The sequence below is a fragment of the Tursiops truncatus genome, chromosome 12 (genome assembly GCF_011762595.2).
Source record: "Tursiops truncatus isolate mTurTru1 chromosome 12, mTurTru1.mat.Y, whole genome shotgun sequence".
Taxonomy (NCBI): domain Eukaryota; kingdom Metazoa; phylum Chordata; class Mammalia; order Artiodactyla; family Delphinidae; genus Tursiops; species Tursiops truncatus.
In genome coordinates, this window is record NC_047045.1 from 8,124,476 (window position 1) to 8,151,119 (window position 26,644).

General features: G+C 45.9%; 1 protein-coding gene across 5 annotated transcripts in view; it reads left to right on the forward strand.

The window, feature by feature from the left end:
* SMAP1 (small ArfGAP 1) overlaps positions 1 to 26,644 on the forward strand; it is a 158,931-nt gene that overhangs the window by 117,930 nt on the left and 14,357 nt on the right. For all 5 annotated transcript variants that reach the window (XR_002175183.3, XM_073789341.1, XM_019929275.3 and 2 more), the window contains one exon: positions 16,479 to 16,569. Coding sequence is in view for 4 of the 5 variants with exons in the window: in XM_073789341.1 (XP_073645442.1) it covers positions 16,479 to 16,569 (91 nt within the window). In the remaining variant the exon portion in view is untranslated. The remainder of the gene's footprint in view (positions 1 to 16,478; positions 16,570 to 26,644) is intronic.

A 26,644-nucleotide genomic window follows, 5' to 3' on the forward strand; every position in this document is an offset into this window, starting at 1 on the left:
AAAAGAATATGGACTTTAGAGTCAGAAAGACCTCAGTGTTTATGATTAAAATTTAAGTTTAAAATGGTAATTAGAAATCACAGTTGATAAATATTTTTGGATGGGCCACTCACCTGCCCAATTCCAGAGATGCACCCAAATCATTCAGCAGATGCATAAGGGGTGCCTGCACTGTGATGGACACGGGGGTGCGGTCTTGGGGGCGACAGTGAACAAATCAGACAAAAATCCCTGCCCTTTAGAGCTTACAGTCTAGTCAAGTGTATTTAGTTGCTTTTCTGATCTTTACATGGGCACTGCCTTCCTGTCATTCAGATTTTACTTTAAACAACACCTTAGTCAGAGGGCTACCCTGAACGCCTAATTCAAAGTAGTCCTGAGTCATTCTTGATTATGATGCCCTTTTTTACCTTACCCTATGGCACTTAACACCGTCTGCTGTTTTATTTGAGGTCGTTGGTTTTATTGTCTGTTTCTCCCCTCTGCACCTCCTCCCCCCATCCTCAAAATGCAAACTGTAGAATGTCAGTGCCTTGGACACTGCCAAGCATGTATGTGTTGGCTTAATTATCGAAAATGACTCTCAGTGGAGTCAGCGTTCTTTGTGGAAAGTGATGGTGGCAGAAATGATCCTCTTTATGATGTGCTGGTGGGAAGGTTGCACGTGAAGCTGACACAGTTTAGGGGAGTAGAGAGAACTGAGGGAAGGGTCATTGCAACTTCAGACCAGAGAAGAGTTTAGTTCCTGGCTGTTGACTTTGCCTGTAATGCAGACGGCTCACTGTCAGGTCACTTTACTAGACAGGGTGAGTGTTGAACGAACAGAGGCGACACATGTGGTTAAACACGTAACACAACCACTGAGCCTGCAGGGGGTATATAAACAGCTTAGTGTTCAGGGTACTTTTCTCTCCAACTGATACTTCTAATAACCCACCGTAGGGAAGTTTTTTTTTAAATAGGGAAAAAAGATAAAACCACCTTTATAATACTGGAAAGTACTTAGCCAAACTGTAGAAGGTATTTTTAAAAAGTAGTATCTGTAGCTGTTATCGCAAAAAGTTCCTAGCAAATGAATTATCAATAAGTCTTTGCAGTTCTAAGAGGATTGGTTAATATGGTGCTGATAGCTAAGCTAATTTATGTCTTTTAATGATACATCTTAGAATAGCTAATATATGGGCGTTGTCGTTTAAAAAGGTGTTTTGCTGCTCTGGAGATTCTGGTGCAGTAGCTGGTAGGCTGTATGGAAATGTATGCACTAGCCCTTGGGAAGGCCCAGCGGTGCCCACACCCACACAGGAGTTCTGTAGAGACGAGATATTTGTTTGTGTTAGAGCTGGTAAGGGCATAAGCAGCTGCGAGCTGAGTGCGATGAGACCATCTGTAAGTGGTGCCGGGGTGAAGCCCCACGGCTCCCGACCAGAAGCTCTGCCAGGTGTAAGCTGTTGGGAGCGGCTGTCTTTAATCGGGAACAGTGCACCTGGAACTCACAGTGAGTGTGCACATCCAGCGATGCAGGCAGCCTTCTCTATCCATTACCTAGACCTGCAGGAAATACTTTGCAGCTTTTGTTTTTGTCTCTGACTTTGGAACTGGAGCAGTAGTTTTTCATACACAGTAGTCTGTTCATTGGTTGTTGGTAAAACACCTGATAACTTGTACACTCTGTTTGGTAGCCATGAAAGTTTTTTCTCACATCCTTCCCCGCGTAGCCTCCCTAAGCTGAGGGCCCACATTTCTCCGGCAGACCATGAGACAGGAGCTTGTGGTTACCTACCTTTGCCCTGGTTTAAGAAGATATAAAGCTGGAAGTGAAGTGTTGAAAGACAGCATCATATATTCTGAAGCAGCCACAGGCAAGCGCCAAGGATAGAGGATATCAGGAGAGAAGGAAAATAGGCCAGCTTAGATTGGACGGTAATGGGCGGGGGGTTGCAGCAGAAGGGGAGAGGCAATCGGAGTGGTGTTTGTAGTAGAGAGGCGAGAGTGCTTTTAGTGACTGTAGTGGCAAGACAGCATTTTAGCTCACTGTGCCTTGTCTGAATGAGCAGTCTCCAAACCCTTACACATCAAGGTGATTCTTAGATTCTGCCATTAACTAATAAAAGTAAAAAAATTAGAACATGGGTTTACTGCATAAATGGCAGTTGTTAATTGGGGTTGTGTTGGTTGTGCTAACATTAAATTATATCTTTGGATGGATTTCTTACCCAATTACTAGAATACTTGTAACATGAGTTAGACATACGAAGTATCAAATAATGTTATCTCCTAATAATATATAAATAACATTCTGAAATAAAGTAACTATAAAGTATCAGTTCTGTTCTTTGCTAACAATGTTTTCACTTTATTAACAGATATTTTACTTTATCAAAACCAAGAACTTTAAATAGACAGACACCCTCTGTGTTTGAGAATTGAGTGAGTGGTTTCTGACGCTCAATTTCAGTTTCCGCTGTAGACTTAATGCATCATCTTAAGGCAGACAATGAAAGGATGAAAACCTCTAGGTTTCTTGTGATTTAGTCATAAATTGCTGTAATTTCTAGAGAGTTCCCAACCTGGCTATGAAGGAAATCTTGAAATAGTGTAAGGTATCTGATAAAGCAGGCTGACGTTCACGTGGTACCACTCAAGTGTGTTTGGTAACACTGTGTTCTCTCCTAGTACCTTACGGTGCGATGAAACGTAAAACTACCAGCTTCCGAGATATTAGTAAAGAAAAAGAGTAGGAAGAGTCAGGTTATAATAGTAACATTAAAATCTCAAATGTTGGGCTTCCCTGGTGGCGCAGTGGTTGAGAGTCCGCCTGCCGATGCAGGGGACACGGGTTCGTGCCCCGGTCCGGGAAGATCCCACATGCCGCGGAGCGGCTGGGCCCGTAAGCCATGGCCGCTGAGCCTGCGAGTCTGGAGCCTGTGCTCCGCAACGGGAGAGGCCACAACAGTGAGAGGCCCGCGTACCGCAAAGAAAAAAAAAAACTCAAATGTTTATATTTTTTTATTTTTACAGTTTACAAAGCACTGTTGTAATACTTACCTTATTACCCTCACTTATTCATCCTCTAATGTTCTTCCGTTCTTCAGCCACGTTCAGTCTGCTGATGAGCCCATCACAGGCATTCTTCATTTCTGTTGCATGTTTTTGATGTGTACCATTGTTTTATTCTTTCTTGAAATTTCCATTTGTCTATTTACGTTACCCGTCTGTTCTTGCATTCCGTCTACTTTTTCCATTAGAGCCCTTAGCATATTAAACATAGTTCTTTTCAATTCAGTCTGATAATTCCCACATCCCTGCTATATCGGAATCTGGTTCTGATGCTCATTGTCTCTTCAAACTGTGTTTTCTGCCTTTTGGTACACCTTGAAATTTTCTGTTGAGGCTGAACATAATGTACTGGCAAAGGAACTCCAGTAAATAAGCCTGTAGTAACGTGGCAGTGGGGTGTGAGGGCGGGGCAGTGTTCGGGAGTCCTGTGACTAGGTCTTGTCTTTTGCTGAGACTGTGTCCCTGGGCTGTGAGCTCTACAAGTGCCTCTGCCCGTCCCCACCATGGGTGGGACAGGATGGCCTGGGTGGGCGGGGGCGGTGTGCTGAAGTTGGCTATTTCCCTTCCCCAAGTAACAAAGTTTGTTTATGCAGCTGTCTTAGCCGTGAATTGCCTAAATGGTGAAAGCAGTCCTTTCTTTCCTCCTGGTGTAGGGAGGATGCCTCCACGTGGGAGATTTATTTCCCGCTTAAGGCGGACAGAGGAGGGTCAGAGTGTTTCGGGCTTTTTCTTAATATCTTTTAAGAAACTATCATTTTTTTTCCCAATTAATATCTTTTTTTTTTCCTCAGGCAGCTTTGATTTAGAATAATCAATATGTCACTGAGGCATATTTTCGGGTAGCCTGTCCTGGGCCCCAGCACTACCCTGGTGTTGGTTTCTGCTCTAGTGAGTTATAATTCTCTGTATTCTCCTGTCTTCTCCAGTTTGGGGCAAGGCTTGGGGAGCGGCTGTGGTTTGCCTGTGACATTACTTCTCTAATGGATCTAAGAAGATTTGATTTTTCAGTTTTTTACTTGTTGTTAGGATGGAGTGATGACTTTCCAGCTGCTCACATGCTAGACCAAAAACTAGCCTGGGTATATTTATCTTAGTTATTGTTTTAGTAGTCATAAGGTCAATATGACAATTATTCCTTTTTTACTAACCAAAAATTGAGGCCCAGGGACAAGGCCAGCTACATAATTTGCAGGGCCACTGCAAACTGAAAATTAGAGGCCCCTTGTTCAAAAACAAGAAAAAAGTACCATTAAAGGTACTAAAATATAAAGCTCTTTTTTTTTTTTTTTTGATGTGGACCATTTTTAAAGTCTTTATTGAATTTGTTGCAATATTGCTCTGTTTTATGTTTTGGTTTTTTGGCCACGAGGCATGTAGGATCTTAGCTCCCTGACCAGGGATCGAACCTGCATTCCCTGCATTGGAAGGTGAAGTCTTAACCACTGGACCGCCAGGGAGTCCCTATAAAGCCTTTTTGTTCTTCTGCAGTCTCTCCACTTGTCTCTCAAAGTTGATTTGCTTTTAATGGTAGAAAAATTAACATCATTAACATGAATTTTATTACTCATTTTTATATTCTACAGTGAAAGTCTTCATTGCAAACACAAGAGCACATAGATGTGGAATCATCTAAATTACACAATTTGTGTTTCTTAGCGTGTACATGCCCATGAATTTTGCTCTTAGGCGGGAACGGTGGGCACTGGTTCCCTAGGCCAGGGATTGTGGGTCCTTGGACTCTTTAATCAATAGAAATTGATAAGAAGCCAGACGAGCGATTCAGGCAAGGCTTTACTGGGAGCCCAGGGAGCAGAACCAGGAAGCAGGTGCCCTGGCTTGTGCCCTGAGGGGTGGCGAGCGGGTCCCTTAAATGGGGCGAGGGTAGGGGCGGGTCAGTGGGTCGGGCAGGAGCGGGGGCTCAGGCGGTCTGCCCACCCCTGGTGGCGCTGTGTGCAGGGCTCACGCGCAGGACCTGCTCTTGCTCCCAGCTCCTCAGAAATGGCGGTTGCTTTGTGGCCTCTTTGTATCTTACTGGTCGTAACTGCCCCAGCTGCACATGCACACAGTTATTTTTAGTCCCGTGCTGTCATGTCTTCCCTGTAAGTGGTCTGCTGAGTACGAGGCGAGGAAGGTGTTCTGGGTCTTTCCTGGGCCTTAGGATCATGCCCCTGCTGCCTTGTGTGTTGGGAAGAGAAGGCGTGGCCCGCTAGGGCGTCAGCCCCACCTCGCAGTGTACCTCTTGCCCTCGTCCCGCACCGGGGTCTGTGCTCACGGAGCATCGTGGGCCCTGGTCCACTGGATGAAGCGGGCAGCGAGGCACCAACCGAGGGGACACACGCAGCTTCTCTGGAGCGTCAGCTTACCTTCCCTTGGCCCTTTGCATTTACAAGGTCAAGTTCAAAGATAAAATGAAGAATTTCCAGATGTAATTGCAGAGTATTAAACCTCTGTGGGCTCTGGGGGCTGTGCAGCCTATGCCTGTGAAGTGACCCTTATCAGAGGTGTCAAGTGACCTGTTGAAGCTTCCCATACAGACTGGGTTTAAAATTGGGCTGTTTTTCCTTTCCTCCCTCCCTCCCGCCCTCCCTCCCTCCCTCCCTCTCTCCCTCCCTCTCTCCGTCCCTCCCTCCCTCTCTCCCTCCCTCCCTCTCTCCCTCCCACCCTCCCTCCCTCCCTCCCTTCCTTTCTTTCTTTCCAAACCCTGGTGTCGAGGGCTGACATTCAGCAGGTCGCAGTGAGGGAGAGCCCGACCCAGAAGCAGGCCGGCCGAACGCTTTAGCACCAGGTCCTGGGAATGTGCGTGTGTGACGGGCAGGCAGTGGCCCCCTCTCAGCGGTGCCCCATTTAATTGTTTTCTTTCTTTCATACTTTTGCTAACAAGTAAGTGGTGAATTATAAAAAAACTGCCTTCTTTTTCCTTCTCTGCAAACCTCCAGACTACTGTGTAGACAAGGGTAAGAAATTGGGGTGGGTATTCGCAACTGGGTCCTCCTAAGAGTGAAACCGGAAGTTGGAATCACAAGCACTGAGTGGGGTTGTCCCGAGCAGACTGGGGCGTCCGGCCGCCCTGCCACCCTAGGGCCATGCGTCTCAGAGGACACCTCTCAGACGCGTGCGGAGCCCCGGCCTGCTGCTCCTCTGAGCTTTTACTCCATTACTGCTCCGCTCCACAGGGAACTGGAATTATGTTTGTGTCCGTTTGCTTGACCAGAATATACGCCTCTTAAGCTTAGCAACCACGTCCTAACTCATCCTTGTGTCTCTAGTGCTTACACTTCTGGCGCGTATTTATGAAAGGCACCCTCACAACCACCAGCAGCTGCCGGTTTGGAAGCACCGGTTATGTGCCAGCCGCTGTGAGAAGGACTCTGTATATTATTTTAACCCTCACAAAAATTCTGCACAGTATTCTTTTAAGGGAGCTTGCCCATGTAGGCACTCGATGTTTGTGCTGAGCGGTGAGAAACTTTGCAGGCCCGATGTGTGAAGCATGTAGGCCACTCTTTGAGAAGCTGTCCCTAAGTCAGGACCCAGGAGTTTAGAGAGAGGCAAATGTCCAGATCTTCAGAAGGAAAATGTAAGTGGGTCATGAATGCTTGTATCATTGTCTTGGCATGAATTCTATGCAGAACTCAAATGGAATTTTCTTTCTAATGACTTAGTCTTTTTTTCAAAGTGTTAGCAACATTCATTAGTCCCTGCATGGGTTCCCTAAGAACAGTTCCTGTCAGACTAAGCTTAGGTTCCCAGATCTCCTTCTGGTCCAGAGGTAGGCAGCTGGGCCTGGTGAGCAGGCTGTGGGTGGACTGAACGCCGGATGGACAGCTGTGCCCGGAGAAGTGCAGGGAGCAGAAGTGAAGTCAGTGTCGAGGGAGCTTGCTGCGTTCCGCAGGGCTCAATCCTGGACTTCGCTCTCTTCTGCGTTTTTATTCACTCAGCGTATCATTGTCATATTGTTTGCATTTTCAGATGACCAGGCAACAAAGGTTAGTTAAGCCATTGCACGATAGAATTTAGTCCCTCGGAAACTCTTAGATACAAAATACTGACAAATTGGGTAACAGTAAGATTCTGAAGTAAAGGTACCGGCACCTCAACTGCCCTGAATATGATAGCACAGAAGAAAACGTCAGGGACTTTTAGATGGCGGAGGGCCTGGTGTGAGCGCGTGGTCTGCTGTGGCTGCTGGGAGTTGGTGCCCCATCTGTTCACTCCTCATTTCTCTGCTGCATGGCGGTGTCCAGAGACTAGGTAAGCGGGTAGATGTTACAGGCTGCCTGAGGAGGAAACTTTCTCATCTTCAGATTGTCTGAATATACAGTGTGCTGTGTCATCATGTCCAGTGATTCCATAACGCCGGGGGATTTTCTTACCCAGAGTGGCCCTGTATGTGACATGTCCCAGTGGTGCTTCACGCGCCATGTAATGAGTTGAGTAAATGTCATCTGAGGCTCCTTTGTGTTCTCAAATTTATATAAATCTTTGCTGCTTCTCCAGCCCAGGGACATACTGTTTGGGGTTGTAGTGTCCCTAGACCATGAGAGCCATTTACTGAAAGATGTCCATGTGGCTGGGGAAATCAAATGTAGATTACAGTTCGAAATCGAACTCTAAAAATACGACTTAAGAAAGAATATTAAATTCAAAACCAGTGTAATGAGAGGTTTAATGGAGAAAAGATCCATATGTATATTATAAAGAATGGTTAAAAAGAAAAAGGGAAACTTTAACAAGATTCTAAATAAGTAAAACAGGAAGATTTGGGGAATAACCAAGAGTTGCGTGCAAGATTAATTCTCAGGTTGTATATAATTTGGTTGTGAAAGCACACGCATACAAACATGGTAATTATAACTATCAAAATATAGTAGGAATGTGGGACTTCCCTGGCCGTCCATGCTTCCACTGCAGGGGCCGCGGGTTCGATCACTGGGCGGGGAGCTAAGATCCCGCGTGCTGTGTGGTGCTGCCAAAAAAAAAGATAGCAACTTGAACACCTGTATTTAGCTCAGCTCTTTCCCCAAACCTCTTAAATCTACAGTAAAGGAATTTTTAAAAATATTAGGAACGTAAGACAGTGATTTGTATTAGTTATTGATATGCCATTGAACGGCTTCAATGGGTGAACAACATGGATGACACAGTCTGACTTCTGTTTCTACTTTAGAGTAGAATATATGATGATGTACAACCCAACACCTTTGAGTAACTCGTCATTCATAAAGTTTTACTAAAATCTGTAGTAAAGGTGAAATCCCACCATTAGTATTTCAGAAGGCACCCGGACGAGGTAGTATTCTGGGAACTGTGTGTTGTTGAGTAGCTGTTAGAGAATGTTTCAGGTTTCAGGCTGTGATGGGGCGGTGGGTTCGTGTTCATTTTCCTGGGCGTTGCTCTGCTCGTGTCGTGGCCGCACACCCTGCCCCGCAGTGGCAGTGGTCATCTCCTTTCTCAGGGCTGTTCCTGCGCACTGCCCCGTGAGGAGTAGCTTTGTTTTTGCGACCTGCCTTGAAAATTCGTCCAATTCCTAGCTCTGGTGGGCCGTTTGGGTCCTTGTGTAACGTGGCTCAGCTTACTTTTTCAGCTTTACCTTTTATTCCTGACACTAGACCTCCAGATTAGGCAGGTGGGTCCGCCGTCTTTTCCACACTCGGTTTTCTTCCCAGGGTGCCTTTACCAGCTCCTACCTTTTAGACTCCTTCCTGTCTTCCCTGCAGACCTCCCTGCCTTTGTATCACTTTAATATCCTTAACTTTAAAATGAGAGAATTAAACAATATGTTTTGTCTCATCTAGTTGTATGAGTCTATGAATGTTAAAGGAAACTGATTATAGACAAACTAGTTAAGGCATAATTTATGATGTAGTCAGTTTTTAAAGAAAAATTCTAATAATTACGTCTAGACTTTAAAAAGTTGTCTTACATATTAACACTATTATTTACGTTAATTGGTCAACTGAAGAATAGTGAATCACATTCTAGAGGCTCAGCTGTTATTTCTGTTGTTTAAAGGCTTAGGAAATGCTGGTTAATGTAGGAGTTGGAAACTAAGTGTTTTTGATTCAGTTACATTCTGTGATGTAGTTTTATGAGTTACGAAAGGATTGGCCAGTGAAGTTTCTGCTAATACAGGTTTTAATAATTTGAATGAGACATTTGCTCGGTATGAATCTAAGGAAATTACATCTTTATAAAATTGCTTTATCTAAGCAGACCTGGGTTCTTGCTTGTTAGGAAAGTTTGTTTAATAAATTATAAATTGCCTAATTTTACCCATTGACAGCTGGCTGCATTCTTCACTTATTAAAAGGCAAATTCCATATGTGATGTTTTCAGTAGCAGGAGAATTTGAAGTGGAATGATTCTGTACATACTGCTTGAATATCAAAAGGGTGACAGTTACATGAGGGAAAATGTGCCTCTCAAGGTCTTGACTTACTGTTCTGACACCGTGTTCTGTGTCTGCCCCAAAACCTAACAAGACAATAGCATTTTCATTCTTAAGTCTTCTAAAATTTGGCTTTATATGATAGCTGTATTTCAAATATCTCAATTTTATCTTTATTCTTTGCAAAGTACAATGGAATTGGTACACTATAGAGCAGAAGGTCAAATTAATAGTTTGTGTATTAATATTTTTGCTTGAGGTTTACTGTTTTTATATCCTGAAAATATGTGATAAATAGGACTGCTTGTGTTACAAGCAAGTCTGGTAGAAATCAGGTGTGTTCATTTCAAAAGAGCTTGCTCAGGAAGGCATAACCTGTTACACACCTGTTTGTTTATTACACAATGTGTTTAACTGGAATACATTGTGGGAATCTACTTGTAGTTCTTCTCTGACATTAACCTGGTTCCATATGTGTATATTCTTACATACATAAAGATAGGGAGTGACAACTATGTTTAGCTGTAGAAACTAAGTAGACTTCAGAGTAGTCATTAGACAGGGTTTCCAGGATGAACTCAGGGCACATCTCTTTTCTTGATAAATCCAGGCTGTTTAAAGACTGTCACAGGCGGATTTAGAGGATTTTATTTTAGAGTTTTTTTGAACCTCCATAATGGTAATATATAAACACAGATTTTTTTGAATTTCCTGGCTCTATATTTTTAGATATTATTACTCAACTAAGGCTAGGAAGGCTATTCCTGTCATGTTACACAAAGATCTATGAAAATAATTATAAATATGGCTGAGAATTAAATTTCAGTTATTGGAAAGTCACTCAAAGAAATTGAATAGAAAATTAAAATCTTTTTATGGATATTTAACTCTAAAAGGTATTATTATAAGCATTATTCTGACTAGAATTTCAGGAAGATGCCTTACCTATGTAGTTTAGTGCCGTGGTACATGTCCTTCAATTTTTTAATATGTTTTAAAATACAAACAATGAGGTTACTTTCTTATGTTCACATTGACGGGCAAAGAAGAGTGTCATCTGAATTCAGTCTTTGTGGTTCTCACCAATGCATATAAGGCAGTACTTGGATTACTGTGCAGTTACAGAACGATCTCTAAAATGATCTCCGCCACACACCGATGTGTTCACGATGCTGCCTCAGCAGGATTTGAGGTTGAAGGGTTACAAAACAGTTTTTAAAGTGATCAACTATTTTGCCATTTTGATTTGTGGGACAGCCTATGAGATGCCAGCTGTAAGGGTCACTCGTGTCTGAATTATTGAAATCCATGTAGAGCAGCTCTATTTGGAGTGGTCGGTAAGGTTTAGGGCATAGACGTTGCTCACTCAAGTGAGCTGACCCACTGTAGCAGCAAAGGAGCAGACCATCTCTAGAACAGTGTTTCTCAGCCCATGACTCTGGTAAGAAATTTGTTTTACATTATGGTCCAGCTTCCATGTGCTCACATATGTGCACAAATGTGCAAAACAGTTCATGAGTGCTTACCTTTACTTTGTGCAGTGTGCTCTGTTTTATGTTCTATTTCATTTTTTAATACCAAAAAAAAAATCTTCTTGTTATACCTAAAAGGGGCTTCAAGAACCCACTGGCAGGCCGCATCTGTGGTTTGATGAACTCTGTGTCGGATGTTTCCTTATTCTCGCCTCCATGTTTCTCTTTACCCTGCTCACCTACACACCTGCTCTCTGTTATGCAGTTTCCTGTGGAAATGGTTGGCATACACCCGTTTAAAACTATGATGCAGTCGAAATCCAAGGCAGAAGAGAAACTCTTGGGATGCGTGTAGGTGTGTGATGTCTGGAAGGAAAGATACTTTCCAGATTGTTTGCAGCGGCGCTGAGGGTGGGAGCCCAGCTTATGAGCGGGCCTCAGTGTTACTTGATTTGGCGTTTTCTCCCCTTTCCAAACGTTGGGGGGCGGGTAAGTTCATACTCAGTAACGTTTTCAAAGGTAGTTCTCTAATTGAGTGGGAGGATAACTCATAACCAGAATTTGAATTTTTAAAAAGAAATCATTTTAGCCTGAAGAGGTTCTGGATTCTTAGACTGTAGAAAGTGAGTAGGAAGGAATCCGTCTCAGGTTTGTTCTGTGCTTCTTTGCATGGAAGAAGATTCAGTAAAATATTATACCAAAGAAATCAATCTGAATTGAGGGACAGAAAATAAATTTTAGTTACTCTGTCCCCATTTGGCATATAATATCTGACCTCAGTTAATAATGCAGAATGAATGAGTTTGCCCATATGATCTAAGTTTATTTTCAACTTTAAGGCTTTCTGATTTTAAGTTAAGTCAGGGATTAGATTTTTAAGTGCCAACTAAACATGTGACACTTGCATATATAATATACAGAGTACTGCAAGGAGTGTGACCAGGGAAGGCCTGCCCCGGGAGGGTTTTAAGTTTGTGCGCTCTCTCGTGGCCATTTAATCCCCCATTTCTCTTGCAGATTTAAGTGTTTAGAGTAACATAGGTTGTCCAGTTTAAAAAAAAAAAAGGAAGGAAGGAAGGTCTAGCAGTTTAAGTATTCAGTTGAAAAGATTGCTTACTTTGTTACTACAAACTGTGCTTTCTTTGAAATTATTTTGCTAAAAAGCAAGATAAGTCTTACCTCTGTTGGAGGTAAGAGAATGCAAAATGAATTATGTTAAACTTCTGAGAATTATATAGTTACAGGCTGATAATTGTGTATTTGAGAAGGTTACTAGAGAATTGATATCTAGGGCTTCCCTAGTGGCACAGTGGTTGAGAGTCCACCTGCTGATGCAGGGGACAGGGGTTCGTGCCCCGGTCCGGGAAGATCCCACATGCCGCAGTGTGGCTGGGCCCGTGAGCCATGGCCGCTGAGCCTGCATGTCCGGAGCCTGTGCTCCGCAATGGGAGAGGCCACAACAGTGAGAGGCCCGCATACTGCCCAAAAAAAAAAAAGAATTGATATCTATAATGATTGGTAGGCTAATTAGTTAAAAAGCTGACTCTGAGCAGGAGACAGTAAGTGACCAGAAACAAGTAAGGGGAGATATATATATATGTTCTTAGAAATTTATGCATTTGTACAGCTAACAAAAAATGAACTCATGTAACAGCTGAGCTATGAGTTCTTTAGGTAGTTGAGGAAATGATCTTGTGGGAGTGGTTTGAGAAATAAATGAGCAAATGAATGAATGTTTTATTTTCTTGGCATAAGAGAGGTGGGCTACATATTCAGTGGAATATTACTCAGCCATACCTTAATTTAAAAATACTGTATTGCCGAAAGAAAGCTAACCATCATCTGGGCCTTCAGCAGGCCGTAGTCTTTTTGCAGGTGGAGGGTCCTGCCTCTGTGCTGGTGGCTGCTGGCAGATCAGGGTGCTGGCTGCCGAAGGTGGGGCGGCTGCAGCAGTTTTTTAAAGTGAGGCAGTGATGATGTTTGCCATGTGGATTGACGCTTCCTTTCAGGAACGGTTTCTCTGTTGCATATGATGCTGTTCGATAGCATTTTACCCACGGTAGAATTTTTTCAAAATTGGAGTTGTTCCTCTCAGACCCTTGTGCTGCTTTATCAACTAAGTTCATGTCATATTCTAAATCCTTTGTTGTCATCCAGCAATCTTCACAGCATCCTCACCAGGAGTAGATTCCTTCCCAAGAAACACTTTTCTTTGCTTGTCCGTAAGAAGCAACTCCTCATCTGTGAGAGTTTTATCCTGAGACTGCAGCAGTTTAGTTATTGGGTTGGCCAAAAAGTGCCTTCGGTTTTTAAGTAAAAATAAAGGGCACATTTTTCATTTTCACCAAGACTTTATTGAACAGTATAGTCACCTCTTTTTCCCACTACCTTCTGTCATTTTTCAGGCAACTTCCTAATTCCATCTTCCCAAAACTTTTTATCTTTTTGAGCAAAGGACTGTTCCAGATGCCTTTTACAGTCTTCCAGGGAATTGAAATTTTTTCCATTAAGAGAATTTTGTAAAGACCGAAATAACTGGAAATCCAAAGGTGCAATGTCTGGTGACTACCGCGGTGGAATCAGAACTTCCCAGCCAAGCTGTAACAGTTTTTGCCTGGTCATCAAAGAAATATGTGGTCTTGTATTATCCTGATAGAAAACGGTGCATTTTCTGTTGACTAAATCTGGGTGCTTTTTGTCGAGTGCTGCTTTCAGCTGGTCTAATTGGGAGCAGTACTTGTTGGAATTAATCGTTTGGTTTTCCGGAAGGAGCTCGTAATAGAGGACTCCTTTCCAATCCCACCATATACACAGCATCACCGTCTTTGGATGAAGACTGACCTTTGATGTGGTTGGTGGTGGTTCATTTCCCTTGCCCCACGATCTCTTCCGTTCCACATCGTCGTGCAGTGTCCACTTTTCATCTCCGGTCACAGTTTGTTTTAAAATCGGAACATTTTCATTACGTTTCAGTAGGGAATGGCATGCGGAAATACAGTCATGAAGGTTTTTTTCACTTAACTTACATGGAACCCAAACGTCAAAGTGATGAACATTACCAAGCTGGTGCAGATGATTTTCAGTGCTTGATTTGGATATTTTGAGTATGTCAGCTATCTCCTGCGTGGTATAACGTTGATTGTTCTCAATTAATGTCTCAATTTGATCGCTATCAACTTCAACTGGTCTACCCGACCATGGAGCATCGTCTAGCGAGAAATCTCCAGCACGAAACTTCGCAAACCAGTTTTGACACGTTGGATCAGTCACAGCACCTTCTCCATACACTGCACAAATCTTTTATTGTGTTTCATTTACATTTTTACCTCTCTTGAAATAATAAAGCATAATTTAGAATTTGACATCTTTGATGTCTTTGTTTTAAAAGCACGCTGATATGACAGCTGTCACATACAAGCTAACAAAATTGTTTCGAATGAAGTTAAAGACAACTAAGTGCTACTAGAGACATCTTACAGAAAAAACTGAGTGAACCTTTTGTCCAACACCATGCATCTTCAGGCTCCACTTCTAATTTTAGTTCTCATGCTGTTTTCACCACATCTGCAGTTCCTTCCTCCATGAAGTCTTAAACCCCCCTCCAAGTCATCCATGAGGGTTGGAATCAACTTCTTCCAAACTCCTGTTAATGTTGATGTTTGGACCTCTTCCCATGAATCACGAATGTTCTTAATGGCATCTAGAATGATGAATCCTTTCCCGGTTTTCAAATGACTTTGCTCAGATCCATCAGAGGAATCACTGTCTGTGGCAGCTGTCTCCTTAAAAAATGTATTTCTTAAAGAATAAAACTTGAAAGTCAAAGTGACTCCTTGATCCGCGGGCGGCAGAATAGACGTTATATTACCAGGCGTGAAAACAACATGAATCTCGTTGTCCGTCTCCACCCAAGCTCTGGGGTGACCAGGTGCATTGTCAACGAGCAGTCACATTTTGAAAGGAACCTTGTTTTCTGAGCAGTACATGGCTTAAAACATTCAGTAAACCATGTTGTAAACAGATGTGCTGTCATGCAGGCTTTCTGTTCCATTTAGAGAGCACAGGCAGCACAGATTGAGGATAATTCTTAAGGGCCCTAGGATTTTTGGAACGGTAGATGAGCATCGGCTTCCACCTAAAGTCGCCAGCTGCATTAGCTCCTAATGGGAGAGTCAGCCTGCCCTTTGAAGCTTCACAGCCTGGCAGTGACTTCTCCTCTCCAGCTATGAAAGTCCTAGATGGCATCTTCTTCCAATAGAAGGCTGTTTCGTCTACCTTGAAAATCTGTTCACCCTCATGAATTATCTCAGCCAGATCTTCTGGATAACTTGCTGCAGCTTCTGCATCAGCACGTGCTGCTTCCCCTTGCACTTCGTTGTTATGGAGACGGCTCCTTTCCTTCAGCCTCATGGACCAGCCTCTGCTGGCTTCAGACTTTGCTTCTGCAGCTTCCTCATTTCTCTCAGCCTTTAGGGAGTTAAAGGGAGTTAGAGCCTTGCTCTGGATTAGGCTTTGGCTTAAGGGAATGTTGTGGCTGGTTTGATCTTCTCTCCAGACCATTGAAACTTTCTCCACATCAGACTAAGACTATTCGATTTTAACTTCCTTCAAGAACTTTTGTTCCGCATTCACAACTTGGCTGTTTGGTGCAGAAAGCCTACTTGTGGCCAGTCTGGGCTTTTAACGTGGCTTCCTCGCTAAGCTTAATCATTTCTAGCTTTTGATTTAAAGTGAGAGATATGCGACTGTTCCTTTTCTTGAACACTTGGAGACCCCTGTAGGGTTACTCATTGGCCTAATTTCTGTATTGTGTTTCAGGGACTAGGGAGGTCCAAGGAGAGGGAGGACGATGGAGAACCACTGGTGGGTAGAGCAGTCAGAACACACACAATGTTTATTGATTAAGTTTGCAGTCTTATATGGGTGTGGTTCGTGGCTCCCCCATAACAATTACTGAGTAACATCAAAGATCACTGATCACAGAGCACCGTAGCAAATACGAAAAGTTTGAAATATTGTGAGAATTGCCAAAATGTGACACAGAAACACAAAGTGAGCAAATGCTGTTGGAAGAATGCTCCACGCAGGTCGCCACAGAGTTTCAGTTTGTAAGCAGCGTGATATCTGTGAAGCACAGTAAAGGGAAGAGCGGTAAAACGAGGTCTGCCTGCACATCAGATCAGGTTCCATTAGTGCCGGTGGCCTCTGCTCTGCTCGCGAGGACCCGGGGCCTGCCCGGCAGCAGCAGCGAGCAAGTATAATACACTATTATAATACTGTAATAGTGTGGAATGTTCACGTGAAGGAGTTAAATGCTTAGGAACAAGCATTGAGATTAAATTTCTACATTCACTGTTTTGGGGTCCTCGTGTCCGGTTTATCAGTTCAAGTTCAATGATTGTGTTTAAGTTTATGGTAATGAATGCTGTGAGCTTTATCACACTATGCTTCTTCATAGGCTACATTACACTAACTTTATCAAAACTATGCCCAATTGGGGCTTAAAAGTCTTGTTCAGTTTATTTGAAAAAAAATAATAAATCTGATTATTTACTTTAAAGCTGCAGAAGAAAGAAGATCAGCAATTGGAGCCTAAAAAAAGTACCAGCCCTAAAAAAGCTGCAGAGCCCACTGTTGATCTGTTAGGACTCGGTAAGTAGTAAAAAAATACAAGTCATCATTAATTAGAGTTACAAAACAATTGAAACATTTACTTGAAACGAATATAATAGCTTTATCATCAGTGTGCCAAAAGATACCTGTTAATTGAATTTGAAAATGGTATGATTAGATTTTTGAGTTCCCACCAAAAGGGAAATCTTTAATAAGGGAGTTGGTGTCTGTCAGCAGTGCCTTCATGGAAATACAAGTAATGAGTTCCTTGGGGAGAGAGGATAACAAAGTACTCTTCAAAGGCTTGGTGGACTGTGACGTCTCAGCATTTGAAATGTTTTCTCCCCCCACCCCACCCCGCCTTCTCTTCATTTAGTTTTGTTGGAGGGGAGGTCCCTTAGCAAAATAATTACGGTGTAGCCTTATTATAACATGTGCTATTTTAAAGGACACTTTAATTTCGGTTAGCTGAAGCAACATGCTTTATACCTAGATCTAGTGGCTAGATTCATTTTATGTGTCTGATGACAATAAGAATGTCTGTGCTCATTTTAATGTCATATTTATTCTTATGGCCGACAGATAGATGTTGTCTGCCTGGTGAGTAAACAGACTTCCATTCAAGGAGTGCTTGTACTGTCCTTATCTACAAATACTGTCAGCTCTTTTTACATTTTTCTCCTCTTCCTTTTAAAATAGCTTGATAAATGGTTATTTTTAGTAATATCTGAGCCTTCAGCAGTAATTAATTTAGAAATTTCTTTTAGTTTAGGGAAAGATTAATAACAGGAAAACAGTGAAAGATAGTTGGAAGGTAGAGTCGACCTTCATACACTGCTTTTCTAAAAATTGATCTTTGTTCTATTGAGAAAATTGTTTTCTGTCTTAAGAATTACAACTGAATGTTTTTGTCTTACTTAGGAAACTGGTGTATCATGCAGATATACCCCCTACAGATAAACATCTTCTATGGTGGTGAAAATAAGTGGTATATCAGAAATATAAAAATAGGGCTTAGTCCAGGGGCTCTAAATATAATTGTGTTGAATACTAGTTCTCATAATTTCTGTATTTTATTTCCTTTGCTATAAATGAGAAAAAAGACTTACTGCCACAGTACGGAAAGATCCTACTAGGACTCCACGCGCCTTTGTCTCGGCGGCAGCATTTCCTTCCCGGCCGTGAGTGCCTGGTTATCGGTCCATAACTTAGAAACATAAGAGCTGAGCCAGGCCTGGCCCTTACCCTACAGACTCGCTCACTGACCTCGCACCTCCTCCTGAAGTGTCTGCCGTGTGTCTGGGCGCTGTCGTAGGCACTGGGGAGAGAGCTGTGAGGGAAGACAGATGAAAGTACCTGACCCCTGTCTGGGGAAACAGTGAAGAGATAGTTAAGTAAGATACGTCATGGTCATGTTTGCTAAGTGCTGTAGCTAAAAGAGAACGAAAGCAGTGGTGTGATTTTAAGCAGGGTTCAGGGGGTGGGTGTTGGGGGCCCCCTGAGATACCGTTGGAGGGAAGACCTGAGGAGGCTGGGGCTCCCTGGCCGTGCGCGGTGAGGCCAGGGCGGGTGCAGTGGCCCTGGGCATCCCCGCCGGGAGCGGGCAGGGCCAGAAGGAGGGCCCTGGCGTGGCTGCTGGCGAGTGACCCTGGGACCTGACTAAGGCTGCTACTCTGAGTGTCCTGGAAATGCATTGGAGGATTCAAGCAAAGAAGTACCTCATCCGACTTGGGTTTTTTAGGAGCCCTTACGGCTACCCTGTTGAGAATAGCGTAGCAAGGCGAGGCTGCAGGCTGGTGAGACAGGTGGAAGTGGGTGGTGGCCACGGGAGCTGCGAGAAGTAGCCAGTTCTGGGCCTGCTTTGAGAGAGAGCGCCAGTGGGGTTTGCTGCTGGGTGGAAGTTGTAGGGTGTTTCCCTTGGGGAGTGACCCTGTGGGACAGGCGGGCCTGCTAGGTGGTCCCCAGGAGCCGCACGGGCTGGGGCCCGGGGGACAGGTGGCGGAACTGGTCTCAGGTGCCCAGCCCTTGGCGCGGTGCTGCTGCGTAGTTGCGAGCCTGGAGCTCGACCCCTGACCTCGGCAAACGCTTGTTCCTCTCGCTCTCAGTGCTTGGGTCAGCGCGGGCGTCTCTGCCTTCCAGCCGTTCACTGTCACACGGTATCTCCGTTTGTCGAGCTCCTGTCCGCGTGTCCCTGCCTTCCACCACCCAGTCTCAGAGTCCCTGGGTTTTAGGGTTTGGGGACGGCAGCACCCCTCTTCTGGTGTCAGTGTCTGGGAGAGTCAGCCGCGCTGGCAGCGGTTCCGCTTCTCTCACTCACGGGCCTGTGATCGGGAAGGCTGCTGTCTTTTTAGACGGGGGAGAGCGTCAGGAACCCATGTCCTTAGGGGAGAACCGAGGTCCGCTTAGGGCAGGAAGGAGCGGCAGATTAAGGGCATAGAGAGGGCTTTGTGGGCGATGGGCGATTCTGGATCATGAGCTGGAACAGCTCCAGAGGTGGCAGGGTGGGCGCTAGGGTCAGAAAGAGGGATTGGGGGTCTTGCTGAGGGAGTGTTAGCAGCAGGAGACCGAGAGCCCTACCCAGAGCACATTGCAGCGCTTCCCTCCTGCTGCTTCTCAGTAACCTGAAAGGCACTTCCAGACTTTCAGAGAACAGCACTCCCAAACCGGATCGATAGTTGCTGTCGCCCTTGAGCAGCAGACTGTTTTTCTGCTGCCCAAGGTGAGCGTGGCGCTCTGGTTTTCCCCTGTAAAGTGAGACACAGTGGGGAGGAGGGGCAGGTGCCTGGCAGTCTGATTTATGGTCGTGCAGAAAAGATGGCATATCCCCATGTGAATGAGACCAGAACAGGCGTAAACTGAAAACATTTGCAGAAAATACAGAGAAAATTCCCACAGGGTTAGTTCAGTTACACAGCCATGGCGGGCCAGGATCCCAGGGTTACTGTGCGCTCAGGATCACGTTCAGTGGACTCCTATAGTGTGAGAGTCAAGATCATGTTTTAGAAATTCGAACTTCCCTTTAAACGGCCTTTTGGCAAGTCTTTTTTTTAACCTGTTTTCTTCGGCTCACTTTTCCAGATCTACTCCCCATCCCAAGGTCAAATATAAAATGCTGTCTGTATACTTTCTAGCAGCAAGGGTCAGCAAATTCTTTTCTGAAAAGGGCCAAAGGTTTTTAGCTTTGCAGGCCTTACTCAGCTGTGCCCTGTGATGGGCACGAAGCGTACACGAGTGTGTGGGTGGTGACTGAGGCTGAGCTCTGCTGGACTTGAGGATGTGCTCGATCGTACCTGCAAGGGTGACTTCGCCTTTGGGTGTTAACTCACGTTGGAAGCTTGTAGAAATACTATTTATTCAGTGCTTTACTGTCTGGTATCAGAAGTGGGGTCATCGACTTGGTTATTACCTGCCCTTTGATCTTGGAAATAACCAAGATCTTAGGGCCCCTCTCGACTGAGGCCCAGAATGAACAAGCCCTGGATGCTCCAGACACAGACCCGCTTGCCTAGAATGTGTCCCCCGCTGTGTGAGAAGAGAATTGAAACTGGCTTCCAGGGCCTGTGCTCGCCACGCCCCTACACTGTATGCTCCTGTCTGTCCTCACATGATGAAAACTGACAGACTGCTCAGCAGTTGGTTAGGATAATCCCCCAGGCTTTTTTCTTTCTTTCTTTTTCTAGAAGATCCCATCTGAGATTAGAGTCTTCAGGGGTGAGCACCGGCTCTCAGTGGAAGGCTTGAGCAGCATCGTAAACTGCAGGCTTCAGCTCAGTCTCCCCAGAGGCGGGGAGCCCTCCGCGGGTGTCTGTTCTGTGTGCGCACCGCTGCCGCCTGCTCCCTGCTCAGGAGGCTTTGACCGCAGGCCCATTGGGCACGGGGCGGGGTGTGTGTGTGTGTGACTCGGGGACCTCGAAAGAGCTCACAGAGAATCGACTGTGAGCTTGGTGATGAAAATCATACTGAACTATAGAGATGTATTTAGATAGAGGCTTCCTCAGTTTTTTCTTAATTGAAAAGCTCAAAGGAACATACAGTACAGCTTTGGGCAAGTTTTAAAGTCTTCGCTTCATGCCTCTGTTTCAGGAAATAAAAGCATTAGCTTATCACAGTAGCCAAGTTCAGGTGGGTTGACAATGCTAGTTAAACGTGGTTTTTAGTAAATAACCAGCTTAATTATCTAGTAATATGTATTCCAGTTTTATATAATGAGAGGTGAATATATTACTTTTTTTCCTTAAATTTTTTTGTTTTTATAAGATTTTCTGGACAGAAAACAAACTAAAGGATGAAACACCCACAGAAAACACTCTAGTTACCTTTAAAGCAGAAAACTCCTGCAGGGAGATTTCTGTTTCTCAAAGGCCATACGCTGTCAAGTGAAGCAAGCTAGTGACTGGGCGGACTGAGAGAATGCCAGCCGCGGCCCAGCCCTGGACCCGCCTGCGGCCCGGAGCTGTACACTCGGCGGATCCGGGGCTTGGGGTAGTTGTGTGCCACCCCTGTTTTCCAGGGAGGGAGGAAAAGGGCCGCTCTGTCTAGCGTGAGTGCCCGAAGTAATTTTGTAGTCTGTTACGCTTTTCAGCTATGGCTTAAAACCCAATAAAAATGTTTATTTTTTCTGCTGCCAAGAGTATGGTCCGCAAACGATTATAGACTGTTATTACCCTTTCAAAAAGGAGGTCTCGGGAATTGGTGGTAGTTCTGTGTGATCACACCTGTGGAGGGAGAGCAGGCAGGTGGGGGCCCGCGTCGCTGGGGGAGACCCGGCTGCTGGCAGCTCCCCGCGTGGCCCCGAGTCCGGGCTGGGAGGCAGCCGAGGGCGACAGGCGGGCCAGTGGGAGAACCAGCACGGCAACCCGGGGACAAGGGCGCAGCCCAGCCAGACCTGGGCCGAGAGCAGGAGGGCATCTTCACGGGCCTCCGGGGACCGTGCCGGCCACAGGAAGCAGGCAGGCGACGCTCAGGTGTTGAAGGAGCGAACACGGCTGTGGATGAGGCGCCTCGTGACTGCAGGTGGCTGAGCGTCTGAGCGTGGCTGAGATGGGTGGCGTCTGACAATCGTAGCGGGCGAGCAGTTTGGGGGGCGGCGCGGGGGGCGGTGAGGTCGGGAGCCGGGCTCCTCTTTCCTGCCCACTGTCCCGTCCCCCTCGGAGCCCTGGCCCTAAGCTCAGGCCCCAGCCCCCCGGCCTCAGGACCACGTCCAAACTTCGGTGCAGCAGTTGCTTTTCTCAGGAGGGAAAACTTCTCCCAGAAGGTCCCCCAGTAGAGTTCTCAGGGACCCGCCGGGCCAGAATTGCATCCCGTGGCCTCTCTCCAGGGCGGGCGAGGCCTCTGCGGTGGAGACGGCTCTGCAGGCAGGAAGCCTCTGCGCAGCCCCTGGCCCAGGTGCGTGTCAGCCTGCGACGGCCCTTCAGCGGGGAGCATACTGTACACACACACATCTTTGCCCCTTTTCCTTCTTCCCCCCACTTTTTTTTTTTTTTAAATAGACAAGGACACTGAAGCTGACAGAAGTTGGCTTCCAAGGCGCGGCTTCTGGACGACAGAACTGGGTTCAAACCCGGTTCTCCCTGACTTCACAGTCCAGTCTCGGCTCGTAGATGAACCGCAGCAAGATGTTTGACTCAAGTAGTAATTAAATTGTCATCTTGTTACTTTAAGAAACACTGAGATAGTGCCTGCCGAGTGCCAGCCACTGTTTTGAGTGTTTACAGACATTTATTCGTTGGATCTTTGCAACAGCCCTGAAATCGGTGAACTACCGTTGTTTTCATTTTACAAATGAAGAAACTGAGGTGCAGAGAGGTTAAGTAAGTTGCCCAAAGTCACACCATAGGTAGATTACAGAGTCTGACCCGTGTTCTTAACTGTTAACACTGTGTTGAGCTCTGATAGGAAATTAAATTCCGAGACTGCCAGCTGACACTGTGTCACATAAGACAGACATTAGGCCCATTTGTCCAGGGGACAGCTGGCAGCATCGTGGCACGGGGGAGCCCTGGAGTTAGAGGCGGTACCCTGGGCTCTGGCGTCTTCACCAGGAAGTGAACGCAAGAGCCTGTCCGTGGTTGTTGGCCAGAGCGTAAACGATGGATAGTGTGACATAGGCAGCACAGTACTGTGCACAGAGTGGGGAGCACGTGTCTCTGTGGGGACTTGTCGGGGGCGGGGGTGCCCGGGGCTCCTGCGGGAGGTGCCGGGGAGAGCGGTGGCTGCAGAGAGAGCTGACCTGTCCTATACAGTCTGGCTTCATACTTGCAGAGTTCTTGTCTCTTGAGGCTGTAAAGTGGTACAGAAGTGTTTGAGATATATATCTTATATACATATGAAAGCTGTATATTTATATAGTTTTTAAAGAGCAATCAGTTCTACGACGTTTACTTCTGAAACCGCTTCTCAGCAGTTTCAGACACTCTCGGTCCGTGTGTGTGTCCCCTGAGAGGTGGCGGCACTGCAGACCCCTCTCAGCGCTGTCGTACCCGTCCACAGGGCACCCCCTGCCCCAAAGTCCCCCAGCTTGCGGGGACCTGTGGCAGGAGGGGCTTGGAAAGGAAGGGGTAAACAGAGCAGGAGGTTCACAGCAAATGTTAAGGCCACTCAGTCATTTCAGTAGATAAGCCTAAAGGCCATCTACTTAGCAGTAAGAAAAGTTAACTAAAAATTAAAAATAAATAATTCCACTTGACTCTCAGCCATCTTTTTTTAAGCTTTTGAAAACAGTTTGAAGCTTGAAAATTTTAATACGCTTCAAATGAATGTCTGTGACTTGAGTTTACAAGGTAACACACGTGGGAGTTTATTTCATTTCATAAGGCAAGTGTGTGTTTTAATATAAAGGAATTCCAAGTAACATTTTTATTAAGGAAAAGGCTTTAAATGGTTTCTTGAGTAGAAAATGAAAAGGGCTCTTTGAGTAACATGAAAACATACAAAGTTTTAAGAAGAAGGAGTTTTGCCGTTAAGGAGAGCATCACTGCATCTCATGGAAGCAGGCTTCTTTCTTTGATCGGTGCTGTTTCCACTTCAGATTCGCTCCTTCTCAGGATGACGCCTCACTAGTTACAGGTGAAGAATTAGACTCGGCACCTTTCATTGCAGCCAGGGTGTGCTCAAGGCTGAGTGTTCACGGTCAGTCAAGAACAATAATGAAAAACATAACTTCCACTACTTACCATGTTCCTCTCTGCCTTACACTAGATTAGTAATACACAAAATCTCATGCTGCTCTTTGAGATTTTTTATCATTTCTGCAAATAGATTATGACCAGCTAATGCCTCTGACATTCAAGTAAAGGATGAATTCATTAATATTTACTGAGCACCAGCCAAGTTCACGGGACTCTGGTAAATACGGGAGAGCACATCTCCGTTTGTGTCTAGTAGTACAAGTGGGGATGCATCCACGTGCAGTCTGGAGATGAGAAGACAGAGGACTGTTGCTCAGGGAAGAGTGAGATTGTGGAAGAGAGATATTTGTGAAAATTCAGCGTGAAACCTGGCACAGTGCCAAGATTCACAATTTGCATTTTATTTTCCTCCACTCAGAGGTTACTTTTCTTGCTGCTGCTAGTCAGAGGAGGAGCAGATGAATTTTTCATGCTGTGCAAACTGACGTCAGGCAAACTCTCATGTGTCCTGGGGGTCATCTTTAGCGTGAGTGGGCTCCGGGAAGGGCGAGCGAGCCCCCAGATACACGAGCTCCTCGCGCCTCCCCTTTGTAGAGTATCTTGTGATTTAAAGCCCGTCTGCTTCTTGTTGAGCAGACAGCTTCGCATGACCGACGGGTCAGGGCTGTGATGGCGCTTGGAGCAGAGCTGTGGAGAGGGGAGTAGGGAGGAGGCCGACCCAGGCGTGGGCCGTCGTGTGTGTGTGTGGTATGTGTGTGGTGTGTGTGTGTGTTATGTGTGTGGTGTGGTATGTGTGTGTGGTGTGTGTGGTATGTGTGTATGGTGTGTGTGGTGTGGTGTGTGTGTGGTATGTGTGTGGTGTGGTATGTGTGTGTGGTGTGTGTGGTATGTGTGTATGGTGTGTGATGTGTGTGTGTGGGGTGTGTGTGTGTGTGTGTGTGTGTGTGTGGCTGTGGCTGTGGCTGTGGCTGCAGCGATGCTCCCAGCTGTGGACAGAGTGATGCTGGAGGACAGGGTTCTGATTGAGAGAGAACTGCAGCCTCACTGCCATGGTGGCCTGGAGTAGGGATTCCAGCTGGGATGCAGTCGCGGTACCGAGGTGGCGGGTCGTGTGGCGCTGAGGCCGTGAGACCAGGAAGGGGGACGGCAGGGGTACCGGCAGCAGTGGCTGCAGGGTCTTCCAGGAGAACGTGGACTCAGAGGAGGAGGCTTCCCGGGAGGAAGGCTCAGCGAGGGCCAGATGTGGGGGAGTGCAGAGGGCAGAGACCAAGAGGGGTTTGTAACCAGACCACTGGTTCTTTTCAGAATGAGTGTCATTATTTCCCTTCTTCTCCCAACAGAAGCAGGATCACCCGCCCCCTGACTGTCGTTTTTCCCCACGGCTCTGCTGTCCCCGAGAAACCCTCTGGTGATCTGTGTTTGGAAAGCATTTCAATTCACCAGTATTTGTGGAGCTTTTGCTCTGTGCCAACGCTGATTGAGGAGACAGCTGCACCCTCTTTCTGACAGAGGATGGGGGGACAGGGCCTAGGCAGTCAGTGTGGTGCAAGTGTGAGCATGTGGGGAGTGCCCGTCACACTCAGTGTGTTCACACGCCGACAAAAACCAAAAATGACATTACTTATATTAAGGCACCTGGGAAGGCTGCTGCTTTGCAGCCCCTGGATTTGGGGGGACGAGTTGGGAGGCTGCCTGGCCAGCGGGGGGGTGGGGCGCAGGCTGGGGGGGCCCGGGGGCGGGGCCGCGGGGGTCACAGGGCCGGGGGCGGGGCCTCGTGCGCTCAGCGGGGAGCTGGGGCCCAGGACGGCGCCCCCGACTGGGCGGTGAGGCCAGCCCCACCCTCTGTGCCCTCTTCTCGGGAGGTGGGGCAGCTGCCCCGGGAACTGTTTTAACCTTGGACGCGGTAGGGGCACTGCTTCTGTTTGGGGGAACCAGGAAAGGCTGCTCAAAAGGATATAGCAGTTGAGTTTTCCAGCTGTACCACCATATTTCTGTTGAAATCCTCGTCTTATTGTGTCAGAATCTCTGGAGGTGATGGGGGCATTAAACTGAGACACTTTATATAGAGCTTGATCAGAGTACCTGGCAACAGAACTTAAAAATGTTAGTATTAATAGTGGGTTATTAAAAATCCAAACTGTTCTATTCTTATTTCCTTTTAGTTTATACATGGTGTCATTCAAAAGCATTTGGAATGGGCCAAGAAGAAGACACTAAATATTGTTTTAAGTACTTTGTTTACCTTTACTCATTTGGATTTTTGCTGTCAGGGGAGTTCTGGTATAGCCACGATTAATAGAATCGACAGCTACATGGAAGGTTTCTAGATGATAGAAATGGCCTTCATGACGTTGTGATATTTGAAATGCTGCCTTCTTTCTAAGCATCTACCAGTGTGATGATGTGAAGTAGGCCAGTAACTGCACGCTGGGCAGGCCTTCTGTTCGTGTGAGATGTAGCACTGATTTTTAACAACTTTCTTTCTTTGGCTCAAAACGTTTAAGCTTTTCTTGTGAATTTCTGGTATGTGTGCAGTATAAAACAGTCGTCTACCAACTCCTTTTCAGATCAAACATTAGTCTGAAATCTTAAGGTAACTAGAAAGAAAATAGTTGCCGGCAGGCAGCTAATTGTAGGCTTGATGCCTTGCCTTTAAAATGGAAATTCCTTCCCTGTTTCACTGCACTGTTCTCATTTCTTGTTTGCTCATTTCCTCTTCGAGGGGTCCTTTGTGCTTCATTATCCTTCTTTCTGGTGGTGTTCCAGCTAAGTTTCTGCCATTTGCCTCAGGCTGTTCTTGTACTCTGGCGCTCCCATTCTGTTTGCTGTCCACCGGCTACTGTTTCTGCATGTTGATGAAGGGGCCTGCTCCCCCCCCACCCCTGCAGCCGAGCAAGGAGCCTGTGCGCACGGGGAGGTGCTGTGCGTGCAGGTCCTGATGCGCTATCTGCACAGATGGCCACTCCCGTCCTGGAGGCGCTGCGTGG